At 34.4% G+C, this 20774-nt stretch overlaps 1 protein-coding gene across 5 annotated transcripts; it reads right to left on the bottom strand.

Moving 5' to 3' along the window:
* Window positions 1–5056: 5056 nt before the first annotated feature.
* On the bottom strand, window positions 5057–19944 carry NUDT12 (nudix hydrolase 12). Of its 5 annotated transcripts, none has more exons than XM_044264476.1 (7): window positions 19862–19944; window positions 17030–17237; window positions 15885–16474; window positions 12552–12719; window positions 10950–11063; window positions 8181–8380; window positions 5057–7225 (listed from the first exon to the last, which is right to left on the bottom strand). In XM_044264476.1, the coding sequence occupies exons 2-7, from the start codon at window positions 17233–17235 to the stop codon at window positions 7115–7117; spliced, it is 1389 nt and encodes a 462-aa protein (XP_044120411.1). In that variant the 5' UTR covers window positions 17236–17237; window positions 19862–19944; the 3' UTR covers window positions 5057–7114. The 5 variants fall into 5 exon arrangements, with proteins under 5 accessions (XP_044120411.1, XP_044120402.1, XP_044120430.1 ...); XM_044264467.1 differs by having other exon boundaries at window positions 17030–17241; window positions 19862–19943; XM_044264495.1 differs by having other exon boundaries at window positions 17030–17241; window positions 19921–19935.
* Between the last annotated feature and the right edge of the window lie 830 nt (window positions 19945–20774).

Here is a 20774-nt window from a genome sequence, read left to right as displayed (position 1 = left end):
ATATGGATGGTAGCTATTCAAATGTGCATATGATGTCTTTCTTAGCATAAATAAAAGAGGCCTAAACACACTGAATATTTAGAATTTTTTTCTCTCCCATCCATCCTTTTTCTGTATCCATCCTATTTGGTAACACGGCAAGTTACAAACAGCTGTTGGATTTTTTTTGTGACTGGAAAGAAATGAGTTGTTAAATTGTCTTCATATATAACATTCAAATAATTTCCCTTTTGCTATTATCCTTTGCTAAGCAACGAATCTAGGACAGAGGGGATTAAAATAGAGGATACTTCATTCAAAACAGCAAAAGAAAAAAAAGAAAAAGTAAAAAGAACATTTAATCAACTCACCTGGGTAAAGCCTTCATAATTCCTCAGCTCTGAAGGAGACATAGATAAAACCCAAAGATGTATTTTGAAAAACAAGAAAAGGAAGTAAAGATTTGAATACTTCTTCTTGTTCTACTTGGGATTTATCTGGGTTGTCTAAATCCAAAATCTGATTAGCATACTTAATCTTATGGAGTGTCAGGAATGATCTACCATCCTTTAATCAGTCTATTATTATCTGTCCTAACCATTCCTTTCAGTCTGTTGGTTTTCAAACATACCTTTAGTGAAAAATGATGTACTGTGTGCTTTTGTGGCCTAGGAGTTTGGATAGGGGTACTTTAACACACAGCTATGATGTTCATGTGGTGTAAATGGAGTGGAAGAACTCCCACCCGTTCCCCCCCACCCACAAGGAGTTTGATCTAGTTTGGTTCTTGACACTGGTGGGGTTAATTATAAGGTGACTCATTTATCTTTGTGAGATAGATACAGGGGCAGAAACAGTATGGTGTATGGTATGGGATGTATGATGTGGCAGAGGTTGTAGATCTTGATGAGGAAGATTTAAATTTGAGTCACATTTCCATATCCTATATTGATTTTGAGGGTCATTTGACTTTTCTTAGAATCAATGTGTTCATCTATAAAACTGGGATAAATAATATAGGCTCTTATTTAGAATTTTTGAAATCCAATGAAATATGTAAATGAAATTAGTTTAGAAGTAGAGTTTAGAATCTTTAAATAAATGAGACATTTCTTTTAAAGTAGTAGCAAATGACATGGCTCATAATTATATAGGTGATTCTTATTAATGTCGAATAAAAACTTAGAAGGTTTGTCTGTAGCTTTTTGCAAACACATAAATTACGATATATATGAGGCTGGAAGGAAGGGAAGTGATCAGAGTCCAAACTGCAGAGGTAAGTTGCTATATTAAGAAATTTGGACTTGATCTTTTGTCCAAAGTAGAGTCTTTCTGAAGAATTTAGCAAGATCTCTTTGGTTGCATTGTGAAGAAGGAATTGTGAGTGAAACCTGAAGGGGACCAATTTAAGAACCTGATGCAGAAACCAGATGAATAGCCTGAGTTCAGATGGTGGCAATGGACAGAGAGACAAGAAGTGTTAAGATCCAATACATATTAAGAAGTAGAGGGAAGGAAAGAGAAGATACTGAGACTCAAGAACTTAAAGAAATAGGATATGAAGGAATGAAGTAGACAATAATACCCAAAAGTTCCATATTAGAAATTGCAAGATTATTAAACAGAAATGTACTTGGGATAGAAGATATTTTAATTGTACACATGTAGTATTTGGGAGGCAGTGAAATGTCCCAGCAGGTATCCTAATAGATAGGTGTTGATAGAAATCCGATAATTAAGCAAGTAGTGAAGGTCTTACAGAAATGTCCAGAGTAACAAGAATATAAGGTCCAACCTGAAAAATGACCAAAATTGAAGGAACTAAAAGAGAAATTTGAAACAGAAGTTCTCAATGCAGCATTATTAAGAAGATTCTGTGAGGTAGCTCTGATAAGTAGAAAGATGAAAGGATTTGAAGTGAAATACTTGGGTTCAAATTTTGGCTCTCCAATTTATTCACAATGTGACTTTGAAAAAGTTAACCCCACTTAGCCAACTGTAAAATGGGGATAATGATATTGATATTCATTTCACAGGGTTAAGGATAAAAAGAAATAATAATTGTCCAGATTTATATATAAAGTCTTATATAAATATTATTAGGATTATGAGAATAAGCTAATCAAAGTGTTACATTTCCTTAGGAGTTTGTTGTAAAGATCCATAAGTAGTACTGAGAAATATGCTGGGAGAGAAAAGGCAATAAATACTTTTCACAAAGTTCAGAAATCTGGATTTGAATTAAACTTACAACTTATTAGTGTTAATGTTAGATATACTGACCAAGGAAAATATACATACCCCCTTCATGGTGTAAAAACCAAACAATGCATTCTATGTGATCATCTTAATAGAATGATGATAAATCATTAAAGAATACTAGGATTTATTATCATATAGAATATTACAATTTATCATCATAATAAAATGAAAAATCCTTATTATTCATGAGGATGTATGAATTCGCTGGAAACTAAAGACAAAGATCAGTATGACAAACCCAGTAATATGTGTAAAATGAGAATATTTTTCTGAACTAATTATTATTAGACATCTGTACAGCAATGAAACTTTGAGGTCCACACTGACACATGCCTATTTTCTTTTCATCCTTGACAGTGCCTCCCAGAACATGCAGAGTTCCTACTGGCTACCACTCATGGCTACATTCCCAGTAAAGAGCTCACTACAATGCAGAGCAGATTATGTCAGGGCCAAGGCAGCCTCTGAGGTTTGAATTTGTGCATGTTATTTGGAGTTCCAAATCCTCCAAACTGGCATTAGAGTACTCAAACTTGTTTCATAAACACAAGTAAATCCAGCAAAATAACTCTTAGCAGCAAAGCCATTGGATAAATGGCATTTTAAATTGTTTTTAGCTCCACTGATAGAGATAACTTCAGCTCACTGCTACCTGAAAGCAGTATAAATATTTATAAGGTACTCTACTGAGGTGTTCAAAACATCACACTGCTCCAATAGACTACAATTACAGGGGACAGTAAAATGGACAGGATGAAAAGTAAAAAAACCAAACCAAAGCCAAAAAAAAAAAAAAGGCAAACAAACACTTCAGACAACATCATCTGTCCATTTACACTGGCTGTTCTAAAATAGATAAAAGTACTATTTTCAATTTCTGCTTCTGGGTGGAACTTTTACATCACTAAAAATGAAACCACCTCACAAGTTAAGTGGTTAGAATGTTCTTAATCCATCAGGGGTGAGACAGTTGGCCTGGTAGAGTTTCCATGAGCCTAAGACTGGAAAGGCTGGGTAAATTTTTTTTGCTCCTTATGCTGTATTTTGTCTGTCTCTTATAGACTTCTAGTTAGAAAGAAAAAGTTTCCATTAGCAGAAAGTCTTCTTTTTAAACTTAAAATCGGTTTTAAAACTTCACAGCTGCCCCGACTATTCTGTACAGCACCATTACAATGGGAATTGTGAAAAGAAATACCCATTGTCCAATGCTGGACGATGTGTTGTATGTGTAGCAATAAAAGAGAAACATAGTATTGAAAGAATAGAGAAAAGTTGAAAGTGCTATTTCCACCAGTAAGTACAATTATATGTAGATATCCTTCAATAAAAACAGGATGAGGAATTTGCCTGTTAGCCCAATTAACATAACCAAATGTTCTTTTTATAGTTGAAAAAATGTTTCCCAAACAATAAAAGAACTCAGGCTTCTGATTACCCATTTTTCCTATGCCATCTTTATTACTTGAATAACTTTCCTTTTGACAATTCTACTTTGGGCAAATAAAATGAACCATTTGAAAATCTATTGTAGATGATAATAAACTGTGCTTGCTCTTACAGAAGCTGTTCTGAATTCTACCTGAGTGTCCTGGGAAGAAAAAGGACAAGGCATAGTGTAGGGGGAAAAATCATTTTCAGTTTTGAGTTTATTTTCACAAAGAAACTCCTTTCCATTTCTCTTCTGACTGGTAAGGCTTTTTGAAGATGCAGGCTCTGGTGACATTATCCTTCTCTCCTTGAAATATACCCTCTGTGTATTACATCTGCCCCTACCTTTCATCTGCCTCTATGTCAAAGCCCCCTAGCATGTGAACCCCTGATTGAGCACTCTCCACCAGCACCGAAGTCAAATTCTCTTGCCCTCTTTTTCAACCCATTTGCTGCAAAGACTTCTGGGTTGCCTCAAGACCTAGCTCTTTTACATGTATAGACAGATACTTCCAATTTGCACTTTTGGATTACTTTGTCCTAGATATTTTTCTACCAGAAAAAACTGTGCCTTTTGCCACAACACATACATAAATTTCAACAGCTATTACTCCTCCCTTGCTTGAATATACACACAACACACACACACACACACACACACACCACACACACACATAGATGTATATATGTTTGTACATATATGTATGTCTATATATATGTATGTATATATTTAGAACCTAATAGTTGGTTCTCATCTTTAATAAAATTTGTGTTGTGTTAATCAATAATTAATGGATTTGTTTTACAGAACATTTTCACCTACTATTTTGCTATATACACATTAGCGACATAGTTCTAGAACCAGCTGTCTACTTTTATATGAGATTTAATTGGGTTTATTTGGCTTATTAACAAACATACTCTCTCCTTCCACCTCATGGTCCCACCCTTTGTTGTTCCATTCTTTTGTCTTCATCCAAATCTCTAACCTGATCTCTGAAAGTTACTTAGTAATTTTTCCAACTATATATGTGTGCTTCTAATTCTTTTAGCTCTTCCATGAATAGTAAACCGTGGAAAATTCAAAACGCAAAGATTGGTAATTTGAGACAAGTAATAAAAACAGACATTAGTCATATAACTTCAAATCTGATGACAAAAAATTATTGACTGTGTATACAAATGTCTACATGTAAGTTTGTATGTGTGTATATATACACATATGACTTAAAGATTTAATTTTTCTAGATAGGACCACTTTTAAAAGGGCTTTTATACTTTTTGTTTACACATCATTAAACAGGGAGGATAACTAAAGTTTGGCTTTTTTCATTTTTCAGAAGATATTTATCAAAACATTAAAAAATACATAACACACAAAACAGAATAAATGGATAAATATTTTAATATATTGTTACCTTCATTTCCATTAGAATACATTCATGGCACTTGAACCTCTGAAATTTCTTTGCTATTCCTTTCATTTACATGCAGTTATTTACCTCAGAGGTTAGCAATGTTAAGAATGATTATTAGTAACAATAATTTACTTACTGATTTTCCCTGAGTATAGGATTAAATAACCAAAACTAAATTTATAACTACATTTTGTTGATATTTTATATTTTACTTTGCTACCTGAACACGGAAACCTGGAACTTTATGATGTAATCTTAGAATCGCTAAGTAAATTTGGAGTAAAACTGAACCTTAAGTTATCCCACTTCATTAGAATCAAGGCACATAGTTTTCTATGTACTTATGTAGTTCAAATTTTATTATGTATCTTAATGTCCAATGTAAGCCAATTTTGTCCAAAGTCCTGATCCCAATAAACTTTCATCTGTTACTACGAAAATCATTGTTAATTAGTAAAGTTCTTAATCTAAGAAAATTATATTTAAGTTAAATGATTTTAGTTTCTAAAGTTTTAATTAACAATATTGGCAAATTAAATTTTTTCTTTTTATTCCTTATTCCTAATTTCATCTTATCATTCCTTCTTGTCATTTAATTTCTTAACTTTACCCATAATTTAAATAGTAGTTTCTACTTCCTACTAGAGGAAGAGTCCTGCACTAGGCTATATAGGACAGATTGTTAAAATTAAGCTATTTAACTATAATTACAATTAATTGTATGAACAATGGTAAGTTGTAATTGTGTAACTTTCATCGATTAATTAATTGATTCAACTTTAATGGATTAAATTAATTAAATTCACCTTTCAGGATTTCTTTTTCTTTATCTATAAAAGGTCACTGATCTACATATATTATCCTTATGGTCTCTTCCAGTTCTAACATAAAATACTAAAGAGCCAAATTATGTAAACTTATACATTTATAGACTAGCTTTTAAAACAATTTCAAAATAGCTTTATAAAATATGACAGTTCTATGTTGTGAAATTGTGAATTACTACAATTTACTTTTCTCTGACTCTTGCTGATTCAGTTCTAAGATATACTTATTTTATAAAGGCTTCTTAGAATGTGTTGAAATAAGGCCAAAATCAAAAAGTTGCATTTGAGTTTAGTAAATATAATTAGTAATGATTACATAATTTTTGCTAATATAGATACATCCCTTATCACAAAATGACATAAAGCCAGTGTTTTTATTAAATATGTAAACCTATCTGGGAAATATTAAACATCTGATCTTTGAGGATAATTCTTCAAATACAATTGATTTCAGTGAGAAAGCAGAGAATTTTGATTTGTCTTAAAAACAACTTTGAGTGTAATAGATAACTATACATATTAATTGATTTTAGGTTTAAGGGGGAGGTCCCATACATAATGGTATGCTCTCACTTAAACTCTCCTTTCATGAAGGCATGGTATTCTGATCACTAGCAGAGTTGTTAAAGTAGAAAATTCTTAACACTGATCAAAACAGACACATGGTAGCACTATTACAGCACCACTGCTAGAACAGTGAAACCAGGAAAAAAAGTGGAATACAATGGAAAGTGAACAAAAATCAGCTACTGACGGCTGAAAGAACCTTTATGGTAATATAATGACTGGAAATGAAGCTTAAAATTCATTAAAATTATTTCTCAAGAATAGAACTTTAGTGAGCGGTCTAACGCTTTAAAGAGGCACCGGAATTTAGGTTTGTTTACATTTGAGAGTATCCATCTTTATAACATGATTTTTCTTAATAGAAATATGGTTTTGCTCCACAAAACCATATTTTGGTTGTGGAGCACAACCAAAAAAATATTTGGAGAGGCTGACTTGGATTTAACAAAAACCGAGGCTATGTTTTAACTTACAAAAACACAGATTCTATGGTTAAAATGCAAAGTACGTGTTGAAACTATTTTGGAAACCCAGTACTGTGTTGTGACATTCCAAAGAGCAATAAATATTACTAATATCACTTGAGGAATAATTATTAGAAATCAATTAATACTCAAAATCTAGTTATTTGATTTAGAGATTGGGGTTCATTCCAATCCAGTGTTTGATTAACTGATGGGCAATAGCTCGGCTTGGAGGCACAAAGAATGCCTGCTGCTTCCCTTTGGTCAGAACATCCACAACCTAAAATATACCATAATAAAATGAATTAGGATTTCAACACTGTCATACTTAAGTACTACCGCTATGCTTATGCAATTTAACTAAAATGTGATTATTTTACAGTGAGTAACAACAGTACAAAGTGACAACATCCATGTTCAACATGCAAAATTTAGTACAGTACTTTTAGTTGATTCAATGAGTTAATGAATCAATTTGTAAAAATATCCCAGAAGAGCATATTCCCTTATGAAAATAAGGACGTGAAAAAGAAAAGTACATGCTCCACACTTATTTTCAAAGTAAAATCAACTTTCCAACAGTTTCCCTTTTATAAAATTCCAAAAAACACTTAATTTGTCCTTTGTGAAGTTGAACATAAAATAAATTTTGTTTAGGCAAAGCAGAAATGATTTCACTCTTCATTACTAATAGTGCATTCATTTGTTTTCTCTACAAATACTTTGGGTTAAGCAAAACACAGACAAGTAATTTATCTTTCATTATACTACTGAAGGAAGATGTTTTAAAAAGTTTTTGTGAATATATCTTTGGTATATAGTTTTGTTATTTGTGTCCTTAAGCACATTTTAAAAAGAACAAGAACTTTTCAAAAATTTTAAGCATTTTTACTGATACTTTTTGTTTTAATGCTGTAAACTAAAATACAAAATATCTCAGAATAATCTTCCTGTTTCTCATAGTTCTCATAATGTTTACCTATTTTAAGTCCATTGAAAAGCATCATTAATCTGAAGGAATGGCACTTGAAATTAGAAAATGGCACAGAGTCATTAACTAAAAGAACCTCACAGAATGAGTTGATATAGGACACATCAATTACACTGTAATCCATGCATGATGGGTGGGCCATACCATTCATTCAACTTGGTGAAAACATGTATCCCTGCTGCATGCCCAAACTGATACAGTCAGAGAACAATCAATAGAAGAAGGAAATTAAATTGAACTTTACCTGTTCTCTAGTGAACCAGCGGGCATCCTCTATTTCATTCTTGTCAACTTTAATTTCTGTAGACACTGCCACAGCTAAGCAACCAATCATTAAGGAGGAGGGCATTGGCCATGGCTGACAAGAGACATACTGAACATGGCCAACTTTGACTCCACTTTCCTCTTCTACTTCTCTCCGAACAGCATCTTCTATTGTCTCTCCTAATCAAATGGGGCAAAAGAACAAGTAGCTGATGAACATGCCTTGGACATTTTGTGCTCCGAATGGTTCAAACATTTGGAAATCACTTTGGACAGAACCCCAATTCAAAGCACGAGAAAGCAGAAGCCTAAAACTAGACTGGAATTTAAAAAAAATTATTTCTTAAAGTATATGACCACATACATAATCAAAATGCCCCAAAATTTTTCCTGAAGGTCCAGATTTTTTGGTTACATCTACAACTATCCAGCACCTGCTATTAGCTGAACACTATGCAAACATTTTATATATTATCTCATTTACATATTATCACTAAATAGTTACAAATTATCATTCCAAGATTTTTATAAATGGCTTTTTCCTTACTAAAATTTTGAAACTGTTTTATGTCGTTAAAAAATTACTGCAGATAACTTTCTTGAAAAGAGTTGAAAATTACATTAACACTAAAAGTTTAAAAACCATATAACAGTATTTTGTCTTTCTAAATGATTTTTTTTCTTCTAGATGACTATTGACTCAGTTATGATAAAATAAAGTAGTGCCTAGAAATGTACTTAAAAATTTTATTTTTATTTTTATATATATAAATATATATATCTATTTTTATTTGTATGACATATATAATATATAAATATATATATTATATATAAACATATATATCATATAAGTTATATAAATATGATATTTATATATTTATATGACACAGAAGAAAGATCACAAGTAGGTGGAAAGGCAGACAGAGAGAGAGGGGAAGCAGGCTCCCTGCCAAGAAGAGAGCCTGATGTGGGGCTCGAGCCCAGGAGCCTGAGACCATGACCTGAGCCGAAGGCAGAGGAGGCGTAACCCTCTGAGCCACCCAGGTACCCCAAAATGTGCTTTTTAATTCTGATTTGTTAGAATTGAGAAATAGAATAAAGAGAATGGTTTCTAAGTTTATCTGAAAGTTTAGAAATATTTTGCTATTTAAAAGTAACTTTTTATTTCAAATAGATGCTATACTTCCATATTAAAATCAACTCATGTTCACCAAAAAAATATTGTGGAAAGGTAAGTCATAGACTAGCATTAAGATATCTGCTAGGCCATAGCTAAAGAATATATATTACAAAACACCTGAAATGAGAAAAGAAAGATAAACAACCAAAACAAATTTAGGCAAAGAATATAAATATGTAAAATTCAGAGAAAAGAAAATCAGATGCCTAAAACACATTTGAAAAAGATGCTCCAACAGCAGGGAAATGAAAACTACAATGAGACTATTTCATACCTATCAGATTAGGACATTATAAAGTATGAAAATCCTAACTTGGTGAAGATGTGAAATAATAGAACATTTCATGTGCTTTTAGACTATAAATTGGTAGGAACACTTCAGAGAGCAACTTGGCAATGTCTATGAAAGGTTAGGATGCTTATAACCTATGAGCCAACAATTCTACTCTCAAGTATATACCCTTGATAACTCTTGGAAATGTGCACAAGGAGCAGTATAAGAATATTCTTTGCAGTGTTGTTTGCAATAGCAAAAACAGATATAAACTAACTGTCCGACAGCAGATGGGTGAATTGAAGAGTATTTATAAATAAAATGGTACACAGCAGTTAAAAAAAAAAAAGGGTGTAGAGTTATTAGAGACAGCGTAGTGATTAAGAGCATGGACTCTGCCAAATTGCTCAGGTTTGTATTCCTGCCCTATCACTGATAAGCTGTTAGATCTTGGGCAAGTGATTCAGCCCCTGTACCATAGTGCCCTATCTGTAAAACGGCTGTAATAAGTATGTACTTTATAAGGCTGTATAAGGATCATATGATTTAATATCTGGGAAGCCTTCAAAAGAGAGTGTGCACAAAGTATGTTTACTACTATTATTATCAGTGCAGATTAATACTGGAAGTTAAGATTAAACACATATATTAATTAGCATTTATTCCACAGATATTTGCTGAGCTCCTACTACATATAAGGCAGTGCTCTAAGGGTGTGGGCTATAATGATGAATGAAATAAAGTCCTAGCCCTTACGCAACTTACATTCTGGTATGAGAAGATAAGAAAAGAGTAGATAGATAAATAGATACATCATACATACATCATATAATAAATACAGAGATACAATCTCACATACATAAATACAATTATACATACATAAATACATACATACAAACCATGTCAGGTGGTAATGAGCACTAACTATAGGGAAAAGTCAGGCAGGATGACAGAATTGTGAATGCAGAGTATGATGCTAACTAATGTATTTGGGGCTATTTGGGAAGGCCTCTTTCATAAGGTGACAAAGTTGGGTCTAGTAAAGAAGGAAGTGAGGTGTAAGTCATGCAGTTACTTTGGTAATAGCAATAATATGAAAGACGAAATGTTGAATTCTTACAATGGACAAAATTATTCTAGTAAAAACAAATATTACAGCACTCAAAATACACAGAAGATATTTAAAAATGCCCAATTTCACAGCATGATAATTTGTCAAATGCTGCCTAAAATTTTTATTTGGAAATTTTAAGTTAAAGGAAGATTATTATTAAAATTATTAAGTAAAGGCTTACCAGGTTCAATAAATCCAGCAAGGCAAGTAAACATGCCTGGGGGAAATCTTTTCTGCCTGCCTAAAAGACATTTGGTCCCATCTGGATGAATAACTTGCATGATTACTACTGGATCTGTTTTCAAAAAAAAATCAGATGAGTGAATGATAGGAAAAATAATTTAGACTCAATATGTAAAGTCACTGTAAATAGTATAATAAAAAGGTATAGCCCTTATAAGAACAAGACTCTTTTCTAATTATGAGATTGTTTCTTTCTGCCTTATGACAGAATATTTCAGGGAAACTGCAAAGAATATTATATGTTAAGAAAGATCAATTTTGCCTTCTTCTTAATAGCAACAGGTATTATATACTTACTGTATGCTAGGCTTATATTTTAATTATAAAAATATTAGAGTAGGCACTTTTTAAAAATAATTTATTTATTTATTTGAAAGAGAGAGAGAGAGCACAAGTAGGGGGGGCAGCAGGCAAAGGGAGAAACAGGTTTCCTAAGCCTTACGCAGGACTCAATCCCAGGACTGCAGGATCATAACTGAGCTGAAGGCAGACGCCTAATGAGTGGGCTACCCAGACATTCCAAGAGTAGGTATTATATGGCATGAAGAAAATACAAGTTTTACCATAGTAAATACGAATTTTCCTCTCCCTTCCATCCCAAACTTGAACAAACGTTTTTAAAAGCTAAAGTGGCTCTATGACTAAGTTTAAGCCATTAAAAACATAAAATTTAACTTAGAGTTTATTTCCCAGAAGTCATTAATGCAGTGAATTCTCCTTGCTAGATCATGACTGAAAACAGGAATCAAACGTAAAAGGCTCCTGAGCAGTGAAACCAGGTGTCACAAAGTCATGCATTTTACTCTCAGGAGACTTCCTCAGGTATTGATTAGTTTATTATTATTTTTTCACAAGTTTTAAAGGACAGGGTTCTCAGATTTCCAAATCTATAGAAGGCTCCAAAGCAGCATTTAGAAGGAGGAGAGAGGTATGTATAGGTAGGCAACACGGATGATGCTAGCTCCAGGCTGTACTGCTTTGGTGATGTTCTGAACAGGCACTGAATTGTTGTTTTTTATTTTTATTTATTTTAATTGTATTCTTTTTGGTCTCTGCACTAAGCAGATCCAGATTGGTAGACTTTTGAAATCATGTATTTTAATACATCAAATTCATTTTGATTAACTCAGAGTTAAGAAATGGCTAATTAGGGATGCCTGGCTGGCTCAGTAAGATTAAGTTTCTGCCTTTGGCTCAGGTCATGATCGTAGGGTCCTGGGATCAAGCCCTGCATCAGGCTCCTTCCTCAGCGGGGAGCTTGCTTCTCCCTATGTTTTGCCACTCTCCCTGCTTGTGCTCTCTCTCTGACAAATAAATATATAAAATCTTAAAAGAAAAAAAAGGCTAATTATATACAATGTCCCTTACTTAAAAGCCATGAAACTATTTAATACTTTAATACTTATAGTCTCAAGTTATATTAAATGTGGTTTTAATAAAAAGGTGAACCCCTCAAAAACTCAAAATCTTGTCTTCCCAGAATGTCTTATTCCCTAAGATTCCAGATGGCTGAAATTTCACTGTAAAAGAAAAGGCTTACCAACTCTTGGATATGAGGTATTGTGAACACCATGGAGGCTAGGGCAGTCTTCTTTTAAGCAGACTCTTTTGTAGCCACCTTCTTCAATTTTAGTTGCACTTCCACAGGTTGGGCAGAACTTGTATCGACTGTGCCAGGCAAGAACAGATCTTGCTTGGGCTACAACCCCTTTAAGAGAAGCATAAAAAAGTTTTGTTTCTGTGATAAACTGTAAACAAATTAATATCAAAGTAAAATGTTCATAAGTCAAGGCATACACTATATTTTCTGAATAGCTAAGTGATCAAGAATTTTCATATTCTTATTTTTATGATGTATAGTTCTTTTGAAATAAAATATTTATTCCAATAGATGACAGATGAAAATCTGATTTAACTTTAATTTGAACTAATAAGATGCAATTCTCATGTAAGATAGGTGTTAGCACACCTATCTTATATACTATATTAGGTCAGGCTTTTACAATTGGTGATTTTTAAATTTTAGATACACAAGATTCTAGTGTATTCTAGTGAGCTTACAAATATTGATTTTATAATAGTGACTCATAAAAATACACTATGTAGACACTTCCTAATTTAGACTTGGACTATAAAGAACATACTAATAGAAAACTACAGGAATTCTCCTTTCCTGGGTCCCTAAACTAGTACTGGTCCATGTCACCATGAAACACATCCTGTTTACAACTGGAAATTGCACAGAATATTAAAAAAAATTTCATTTATAACATTCATGGTTAACTTTGTTCATGAAAAAAATGCCTACTAGAATAAATCTTCTATAGATGTATATAAAAATATATATATTTTGGCTATAGTCTTTACCCTGGTACTTCAAAAAAGAATATGGCCTGATCAGAAATGTTATAATTGAAACAATAAAAGTAGAAATGTTACATTTGCATTTGCCTGACACTTGCTCTCACTAAAACACATTATTTGGGTTAAGGATTTTTGGAAAAAAAAAGCAAAATGACCATAAACAACAATAACAATGTTTTAAACTGGGAAAAACAAAATAAACCACGCATAAAAACAAATTAATACTGAAATTCAATGAACCGTAGGCAACAGTAAATATTTCCTTACTATGTCATCTTGTAATATGTAATTTGTGCTACTTACATTATTTCAACATTGTTTCAATAAGAAATGCTAATATTTATTCAGTACCAACTATGTGTGAAGCATCATAGAAAGATCTTCATATGTATCATTTATTTATTTACGAGGAACAAAACAGTTATATTTCTATTGGCCCATCTGATACAGAGGATAGTGGGGTATGGATGGATAATACAAATGACAAATCATACAAATATATTTTATGTGAAATGAATAAAAATACTTACATAGTTCAACAGGTTACCTCATTTTATTTAATGTTTAGATCAATCCTATGACGTAGGTATTATTATCCTCTTTTTCTAGAGGAGGAAACTGAGGCACAAAGAGTTTAACTGTGGAAGTTTACACAGCAAGTGAATAAAACGGCCTCAGTTTTCTTGCTAGTAAAAAGAGAAAGGAAGAGAGAGATCCTTTTGATCTTAAAATTACATAGCTACAAAGAAAACATATTTTCTTTTTCAAAAAATATTTTATTTATTTTTGAGAGAGAATGAGAGCACGAGTGGTGGGGAGGGGCAGAGGGAGAAGCAGAGTCCCCACTGAGCAGGAAGCCTGATGCAGGGGCTTGATCCCAGGACTCTGGGATCATGACCTGAGCTGAAGGCAGCCACTTAATGACTGAGCACCCAAGTGGCCTGAGAAAAGATATTTTCTTTAAAAAGTGCAATGTTTTCTCCATAGATGAGGAGACTAAAACATACCAACCCAGACTTCGGGATGAGATAATCTAAGCGGTCTCTGAAAGGACCCACCACACATCTCCTAAGAGAAGGTGGACATTGACAAGTGACCCCTTCCTTACCTCCCACTAACTTTTGAGGCTACCTTTATTTAGCTTATATTCTTTCCACTTCACCGATATACCTCTTGTCAAATTCATCAACAGCTTCCTATTACCAAAATGAAAGATCCTTAAAAAAATTTTTTTTTGGTCTATCTTATAGCATTCAATATATTTGACCACTTCCTCCTTGAAATACTCTGCTCTCTTGATTTCCATGAGCACATTCTCCTGTTCTCCTCGTACCTTATGGCCACACTGTCAATAATACCTTTGATGGCTCCTCTCTTTCTACCTGACCTCAACATTTAGGGGGATTCAGGTATGATCCTGAGGCTCTCTTTCTTGCTTGTTCTCAACTCCCCATCTCAGTTTCCTGAGATCTAAATATCACCTTTACGTTGATGACTCCCATATGGATATGTCCACTTCACACCTCACCTCTGTGTTCCAGATTCCAATATCCTTCTCTAGAACTGAATATGCCCAAAACTAAAATCTTGATTTATTTACTTCAAGACTGTCCTGCTTCACTTGCTCAACCTGTTAACCCTATATTAATCAAGAAATAGTATCACTATACACCAAATTACTAAAGTCTCAAACCTAGCCATCATTCTTGATGTTTTCTTTCATCATTATATACCCCATACCCAATCCATCAGCAAATGCTGATAATTTTCTCTCTAAAATATACCTTGAACATAACCCCCTTTCTTTATCTATACCATTATCACCTTAAGTCAGGCTATGGTCCAGGGTACTATCATCTCTCTCACTTACAATAGCCTCTACTGACTGATCAAGCCTGATCAGTTTTACCTCCAGAAAATCTGAAACTTTCCCTTTCGCTCCTTCAAACCAATCCACTGCAATCTCTTTACTTAAACTAGTGTAATCGCCAATCCCCTCTTAACAAGACTTATTTCACACTTAATTACCTACAAATCATGATCTACAAAGCAGGCAGAGTGAAGGTTTTTGTTTTTGTTTTTTTAAACCATAGGTCAGGTGACAACATTTAAATGCAATTTGGGATAAAACCATGGCATATAAGGCCCCACATGAACTAGCATACCCAGCAGCAGAAAACAAAATAATCAGTCTTTGCCATCATACTTAGTGTATAGCAAGTGCTCAATAATTATTCACTGAAGAATCAAATAACACGAGCATGCATTAGGATTAATCTTGGGGAAAGTAATTTTGGCTGATTAAAACTGCTGTAACTGCTCAGGAGAGTAGTTCCCTAGAATGAGAAATTTAGGAAAGTTCTAATGAAGATAGCCTAATTTCATTGCTTACTGAAAAAAGCACGCCTCCTAGAAAATGAAGATATGTATAACTCCAACCCAGTTCCAAAACCCGGATTATTACCAACAAGTAATTGTTACCAATAGGTAAACCATATACACTTCTTACCAGCTTCTTTTTCTTTCAATTGCAGAAGAGCTGGCATTGGAGGATGAAGAAAATAACAATTTTCGTGTCTTTGCTTAAATTCTTCAGCAGCAACAGGATCTATACCTAGAGCAAACCAGGCAACCAACCCATCTTCTTCTTCTCTTGGGACTTCGCCAGCATAATTAAATGATTCTTTTTTCATTTCAAGTTCTACTCCAAGAAAAATCAAGGTGATCTTTTCACGCTGACCCAAATAATTTTTTATATCTGTGTAGTTCAGCTGACAAAGCCTGACTTCTGGCTGTTGGAAACTTTCTTTATTGCCACCTAGAGTAACCAAGGGATTTAAGTCTGAGAAAAGGATATAAACTGTCGCTGGATGGCTTTCTTTAGCTAGTAGCCAGTCAGAATTATTTCTTTTTTCACTTTTTCGGTCTAATAGTGTTCTGCTAAAATAATTTTCACAATCTTCCACTTCATTAGTTAGGAACCAAGGCTTCATCCCACCTTTAGCATTAGCTAGTAAATTAGCTATATGCTTATAACCCCAAAATTTAGCAATATCCAGTGCAGTCTGCCTTGATTTATTGACAATGGATCTGTCACACCTACAGATGGAAAGAAAAATAAAATAGGAAATAAACATTTTCTTTAATATTTATTACAATAAAATGTTTCCAGATGCACATGATAGCCCCACTAATGATTATTATGTAGATTTTTTCCTTTTAGGACATAATTTACTAATGGGAAGGTTAAAAGATATAATAAATGATGAAAAGTTAGAGATAGTAGATATTTAGTATATCTGGGGAATTATAAAATAAAAACAGTAAGTTTTATATGTTATAAGAAGAAATTAAAATTTTATGAGGGGTTCTTCATAGTCATAGTGGGTAGATCTACATTTTCTATTGGGGAGTAGAGGATTAGACTAATTCATAAATTTGATTTGATATTAAGTATGAAGGATTTCTCTCTCAACAAATGAAGTTAAAGGCTTTTAGTTAGATACTATGCTGTGTTTTTATATAATAAAACTGGTCAGTGAGTTATTTATAAGCCCAATGGTATAAATATGGCTACAAGAAAAATATAAAAGAAAATATGTAACCCAGAAATTAAACCAGAGCTCTTCAAGTAGTAGTCCCTAAAATGTTTACCCTTTCTCAAGTAGAAATTGGACAACATCTGGATGCCCATTTCTTGCAGCATACATTAAAGCAGTCCAGCCATTTTCAGACGTTTCATTGAGAAGAGATGGAGAATGACTGAGGATTACTGTTAACCTGGCAATATCTCCTTCTGCTGCTGAATAGTGAAACTGGGAAATTATTTCTTGATTTGGGCTTCTTTTTATAGAAGACATTTCTTCCTTAAAAAGAGGAAAATAGAAAAAAAATCCTCATTTTCAATTGCTATTTGTTCAATGGTGGAACATAATCTACATACAGATATAATTATGGTTTTTAAATTACATACTCTTCAAAAGGTAATTAGTAGTCAATTGTCATCACAGCATACATTTCAAAATTATCTTAAATATAATTTTAATTTTAAATATAATTCATCATGGGATGTGTAACAACATATAAAGAACTTTCGTAATAAAGATAAGGGGGCATATCCTTGAGAAGGAGTGTCAGGTAACAAACATTATAAAGAGGAGGAGGACTCTGAAGTATTCCGGAGGGATTTCAATATAGATCAGAGGAATGAGGGGAGTTAAAGCATAAGTCGAGTCCGAGGTTTTTTAGCAGATGATGACTAGTATTCTCTTAGATTCTATAGTACCAGAAACAGGTGCCTTCCCTTAGGAAAATTATTATCCTACACAATTCGAAAATTGTGTTAAGTTTCACATGAAAACAATTTATTGCTTTCCCGTGCACAATTAATTCTACAATCCATCTGGGATTGATCTTTGTTCATAGTGTGAAGTAGGGGCTAGATACATTTTTATCCCAGGGGATAATCCGTATGACTTGGCACCACTCTTGAAATTACCATTTGTCCCATTGCACTGCAGTTATCATTTTTGTCATAAATCAGATAACAATATATTTTGGATCAATTATTGAACCCTGTTCATTTGGTCACTTTGTCAAAATTTGAATCAAAGAAGCTTTTTAAACCATTAACTTTGCATTGTTATTTGCTGTTTCAGTAAGAAAAAATAAAGAAAATATGTTTCATACCTCTTAATAAATTTCATCTCAATGTGGATTGAAAGTGGTAGGGCACAAACTGAGCTATTCTTGTGGAAATGATTCAAGCTTAAGTTCTCTATGAGAACAAAATATTTTTTGTAAGGTATGAATTTTTGTTTAGTGAAATGCTATTTAAGAATTTATTTGGATTCTAACTAGTTTCTATCATTCTAAGCATTAAGATATTTGGGCTAAAAAGAAAAGGTTATAGTCCATACATTTTGAGTGCTGTTGTCTCTAGCATTCCCACACTGCAATTTGGTTGATCAGTTTTATAGTCGAGGGAGTATGAACAAAATTTAAGGAAAAATGGGCTGAAAATTTACTTTTCCTGTTTTTATCTTCCTGCTACTTATAAAAAGGTAAAATTTAACTACACAAAGGGGAGGTCGGCGGGGGTGGGGCAGGTGAAATAGGTGATGGGGATTAAAGTATACTCAGGACAAGCACGCAACAGCGTATAGAACTGCTGAATCACAATACTGTACACCTGAAACTAATTTTAACACTTAACTATACTGGGATTAAAATAAAAGGCTTAAAAAACTACTCACAGGAATGGTGAAAATGTGTTTATAATTTAAATTAGTGGAGTGGCTTTTATATGAGAAAACTATTTCTTTACTGTAGAATTTACTTCACTGTTCTGTTCATACTGAGATTTCTAAATGCTTTACAAATATCATCAGTAACAAAAGCTACAACTTTTCAGGACTTCATTTGGAATCATTGCTGTATACTGACTCATGGATAGTGTCCCTTTCAAGTTGCCTTTCCCCTAAAATAGATTTTCCAAAAATCACCACACAGGTTCTTCAGCTAGGTTTACTTTAAGCAATATTTTACTGTGTCATGTTCTGAGGTCATAGTCATTTCTACACCCTCCACAGGACACTCCACAGGGCAGACTGCAAAACTGTCCTCCAAAAATAAAGTACCATTCACTATCTCCGGTGCAATTCTTATGACTACAATATTCTCAGAAGAAAGGCAGTGAAAAATGTATACTTTCTCCCTTAGCTTTTTTTTTTTTTTTTTTTTTTTGGTGGCAGCAGAGCCATCTAGAAACAACCATTTCTCTTTCCAGAGAATCACACAGAATCTGCACTCCAGTTCTGCTGGATTTATTTTTTCATTTCTCATTGACAGGTTTTCCACAAGGTAAGAATCTGAAGGCAGGATGAGGTGATTCCCTTAGCCAAATGCCGTCCTTGCTTTCCAAAAAGAACACAGACCATTCTGAGAGGCCCTTTAAGCAAACGACACCCACTTTTACCGGTAAGTACCGAGGGCCCACGACTCGCTCATGGTCACATGGTTAGAGAGACAGGGCAGAGTTCAAACACAGATCCGTCAGTGAAGTCAATGACGATTTAACGAATTCCACGGCCTTCAGCATTCGAGGTGGCCATTTAACAGGTCAAGCGCCACCTACACAAGGTCTCTGCCAACATTTAATTGCCTTGAGATAGTTTACTTTCTTGTCACTTCTGTGAGACTCCTTTTAAACGGGAATATACAGAGGAGGCAGCACTTCGTTTTCCCCACCTCAGAGACTGGGCTGCAAAGGCCACAGCAGCCTACCGGCGGCATCCCCTGCCCTCTCTGTGAAGCCGGGCTACCAGCCCATAGCTCCCGCGCCTGCACCCTCACCGCATTCCGAGGCTGCGCCAAACAACCCAGCATGGCTAGGCCAACAGCGCTGAGATCAAAAAGTACTGAGAACTGGTCACCCACCCCAAGGAGGGCACCGGGGCCGACTAACTACTCATTGCTGCTACTAACCCAAAGGTGACCAGAGTAGAGGAATGCAGGATAGAGCCGCAACACCGGGAAAACCCCACTCTCACTCTTCCCGGCGCCGGATTCAGCCTTCCTGACTTCCGGCGGAGGTTCGCTATTCTCGAACGGTTTTATGGGTAATGTAGTTTCACGGTGACAAATAGTGCGCGATCCGTGAAGGGGAGGGGTTTTGGCGGGGGTTGGCGAAGGCGCTCGGGAGCCTCGGCGGGAGGTCCAGGCTGTGAGATCCAGCTTCTTGGGGGTGAGTGAAAGGCTGGTTTTCTTTCCCGGTCTTCCGGAGACCTATCAAGTGTGGTGCGGCCGACGGAAAGCTGTAGGTCTGTGGAAGAGGTTTTTTAAGTTTTCCAGTGTTTCACACCCAGTCCCCTAACCTCCTCTCTCGTATGGTCTGATGCAGTGGCATGCATGTTCAAAGCATTCTTCCACCTGGAATATTGGCTGGACCAGCTTACTCCAATGTGTGACCTTAAAACAGTGTGCACCTCTGAACCTAAACTCGTTACGTGCAAAATGGTACCATGTATTATTGCCTACTTCATTTAATCGTCTTTTAAAAAGTATATATTATGTGCCCACAACTCCTCCTTGGGTTATGCGGTTAAAAGAGGATAATGCGTTTAAAGCTCTTACGAAGTTTAGAATTTAGAGTTAGTACTCACAATGCAATTATCATTCATGCTGTTATTTCACTTATTGTGTTTTCAAATTCCAAAACTTAAGTTACGTGAGTCCGAGCTTGCAGAACTAGCTGTTGGTAGTCTCCTAGACCAGGGCTTTTTTTCTTTACAAACTGCCACCTTGGCAATCAGCAAGTTGAATTGGCTAAGGCTGACCATTGCTTCCTGAATGACTTTGAGACATTGGAAGCTTTTTCTTCTCACAGTGAAGTTATGTA

This window comes from Neovison vison, chromosome 1, assembly GCF_020171115.1.
Source record: "Neovison vison isolate M4711 chromosome 1, ASM_NN_V1, whole genome shotgun sequence".
Lineage (NCBI taxonomy): Eukaryota > Metazoa > Chordata > Mammalia > Carnivora > Mustelidae > Neogale > Neogale vison.
The sequence above is the reverse complement of the archived record's forward strand: the minus strand, read 5'-3'. Positions and strand labels throughout refer to the sequence as shown.

Bases quoted from the DNA above. Each gene is read 5' to 3' on its own strand.
- NUDT12 (XM_044264458.1), bottom strand. From the start codon at position 19,762: ATGCTGGGTTGTTTGGCGCAGCCTCGGAATGCGGTGAGGGTGCAGGCG. The intron at 16,475-17,029 runs GTAAACATTTTA...TTCCATCTGTAG, and splicing joins CAATTTCTACTTGAGAAAGG to GTGTGACAGATCCATTGTCA. The intron at 12,720-15,884 runs GTAAGAAGTGTA...CTTCTCTTAAAG, and splicing joins ATTGAAAGAAAAAGAAGCTG to GGGTTGTAGCCCAAGCAAGA.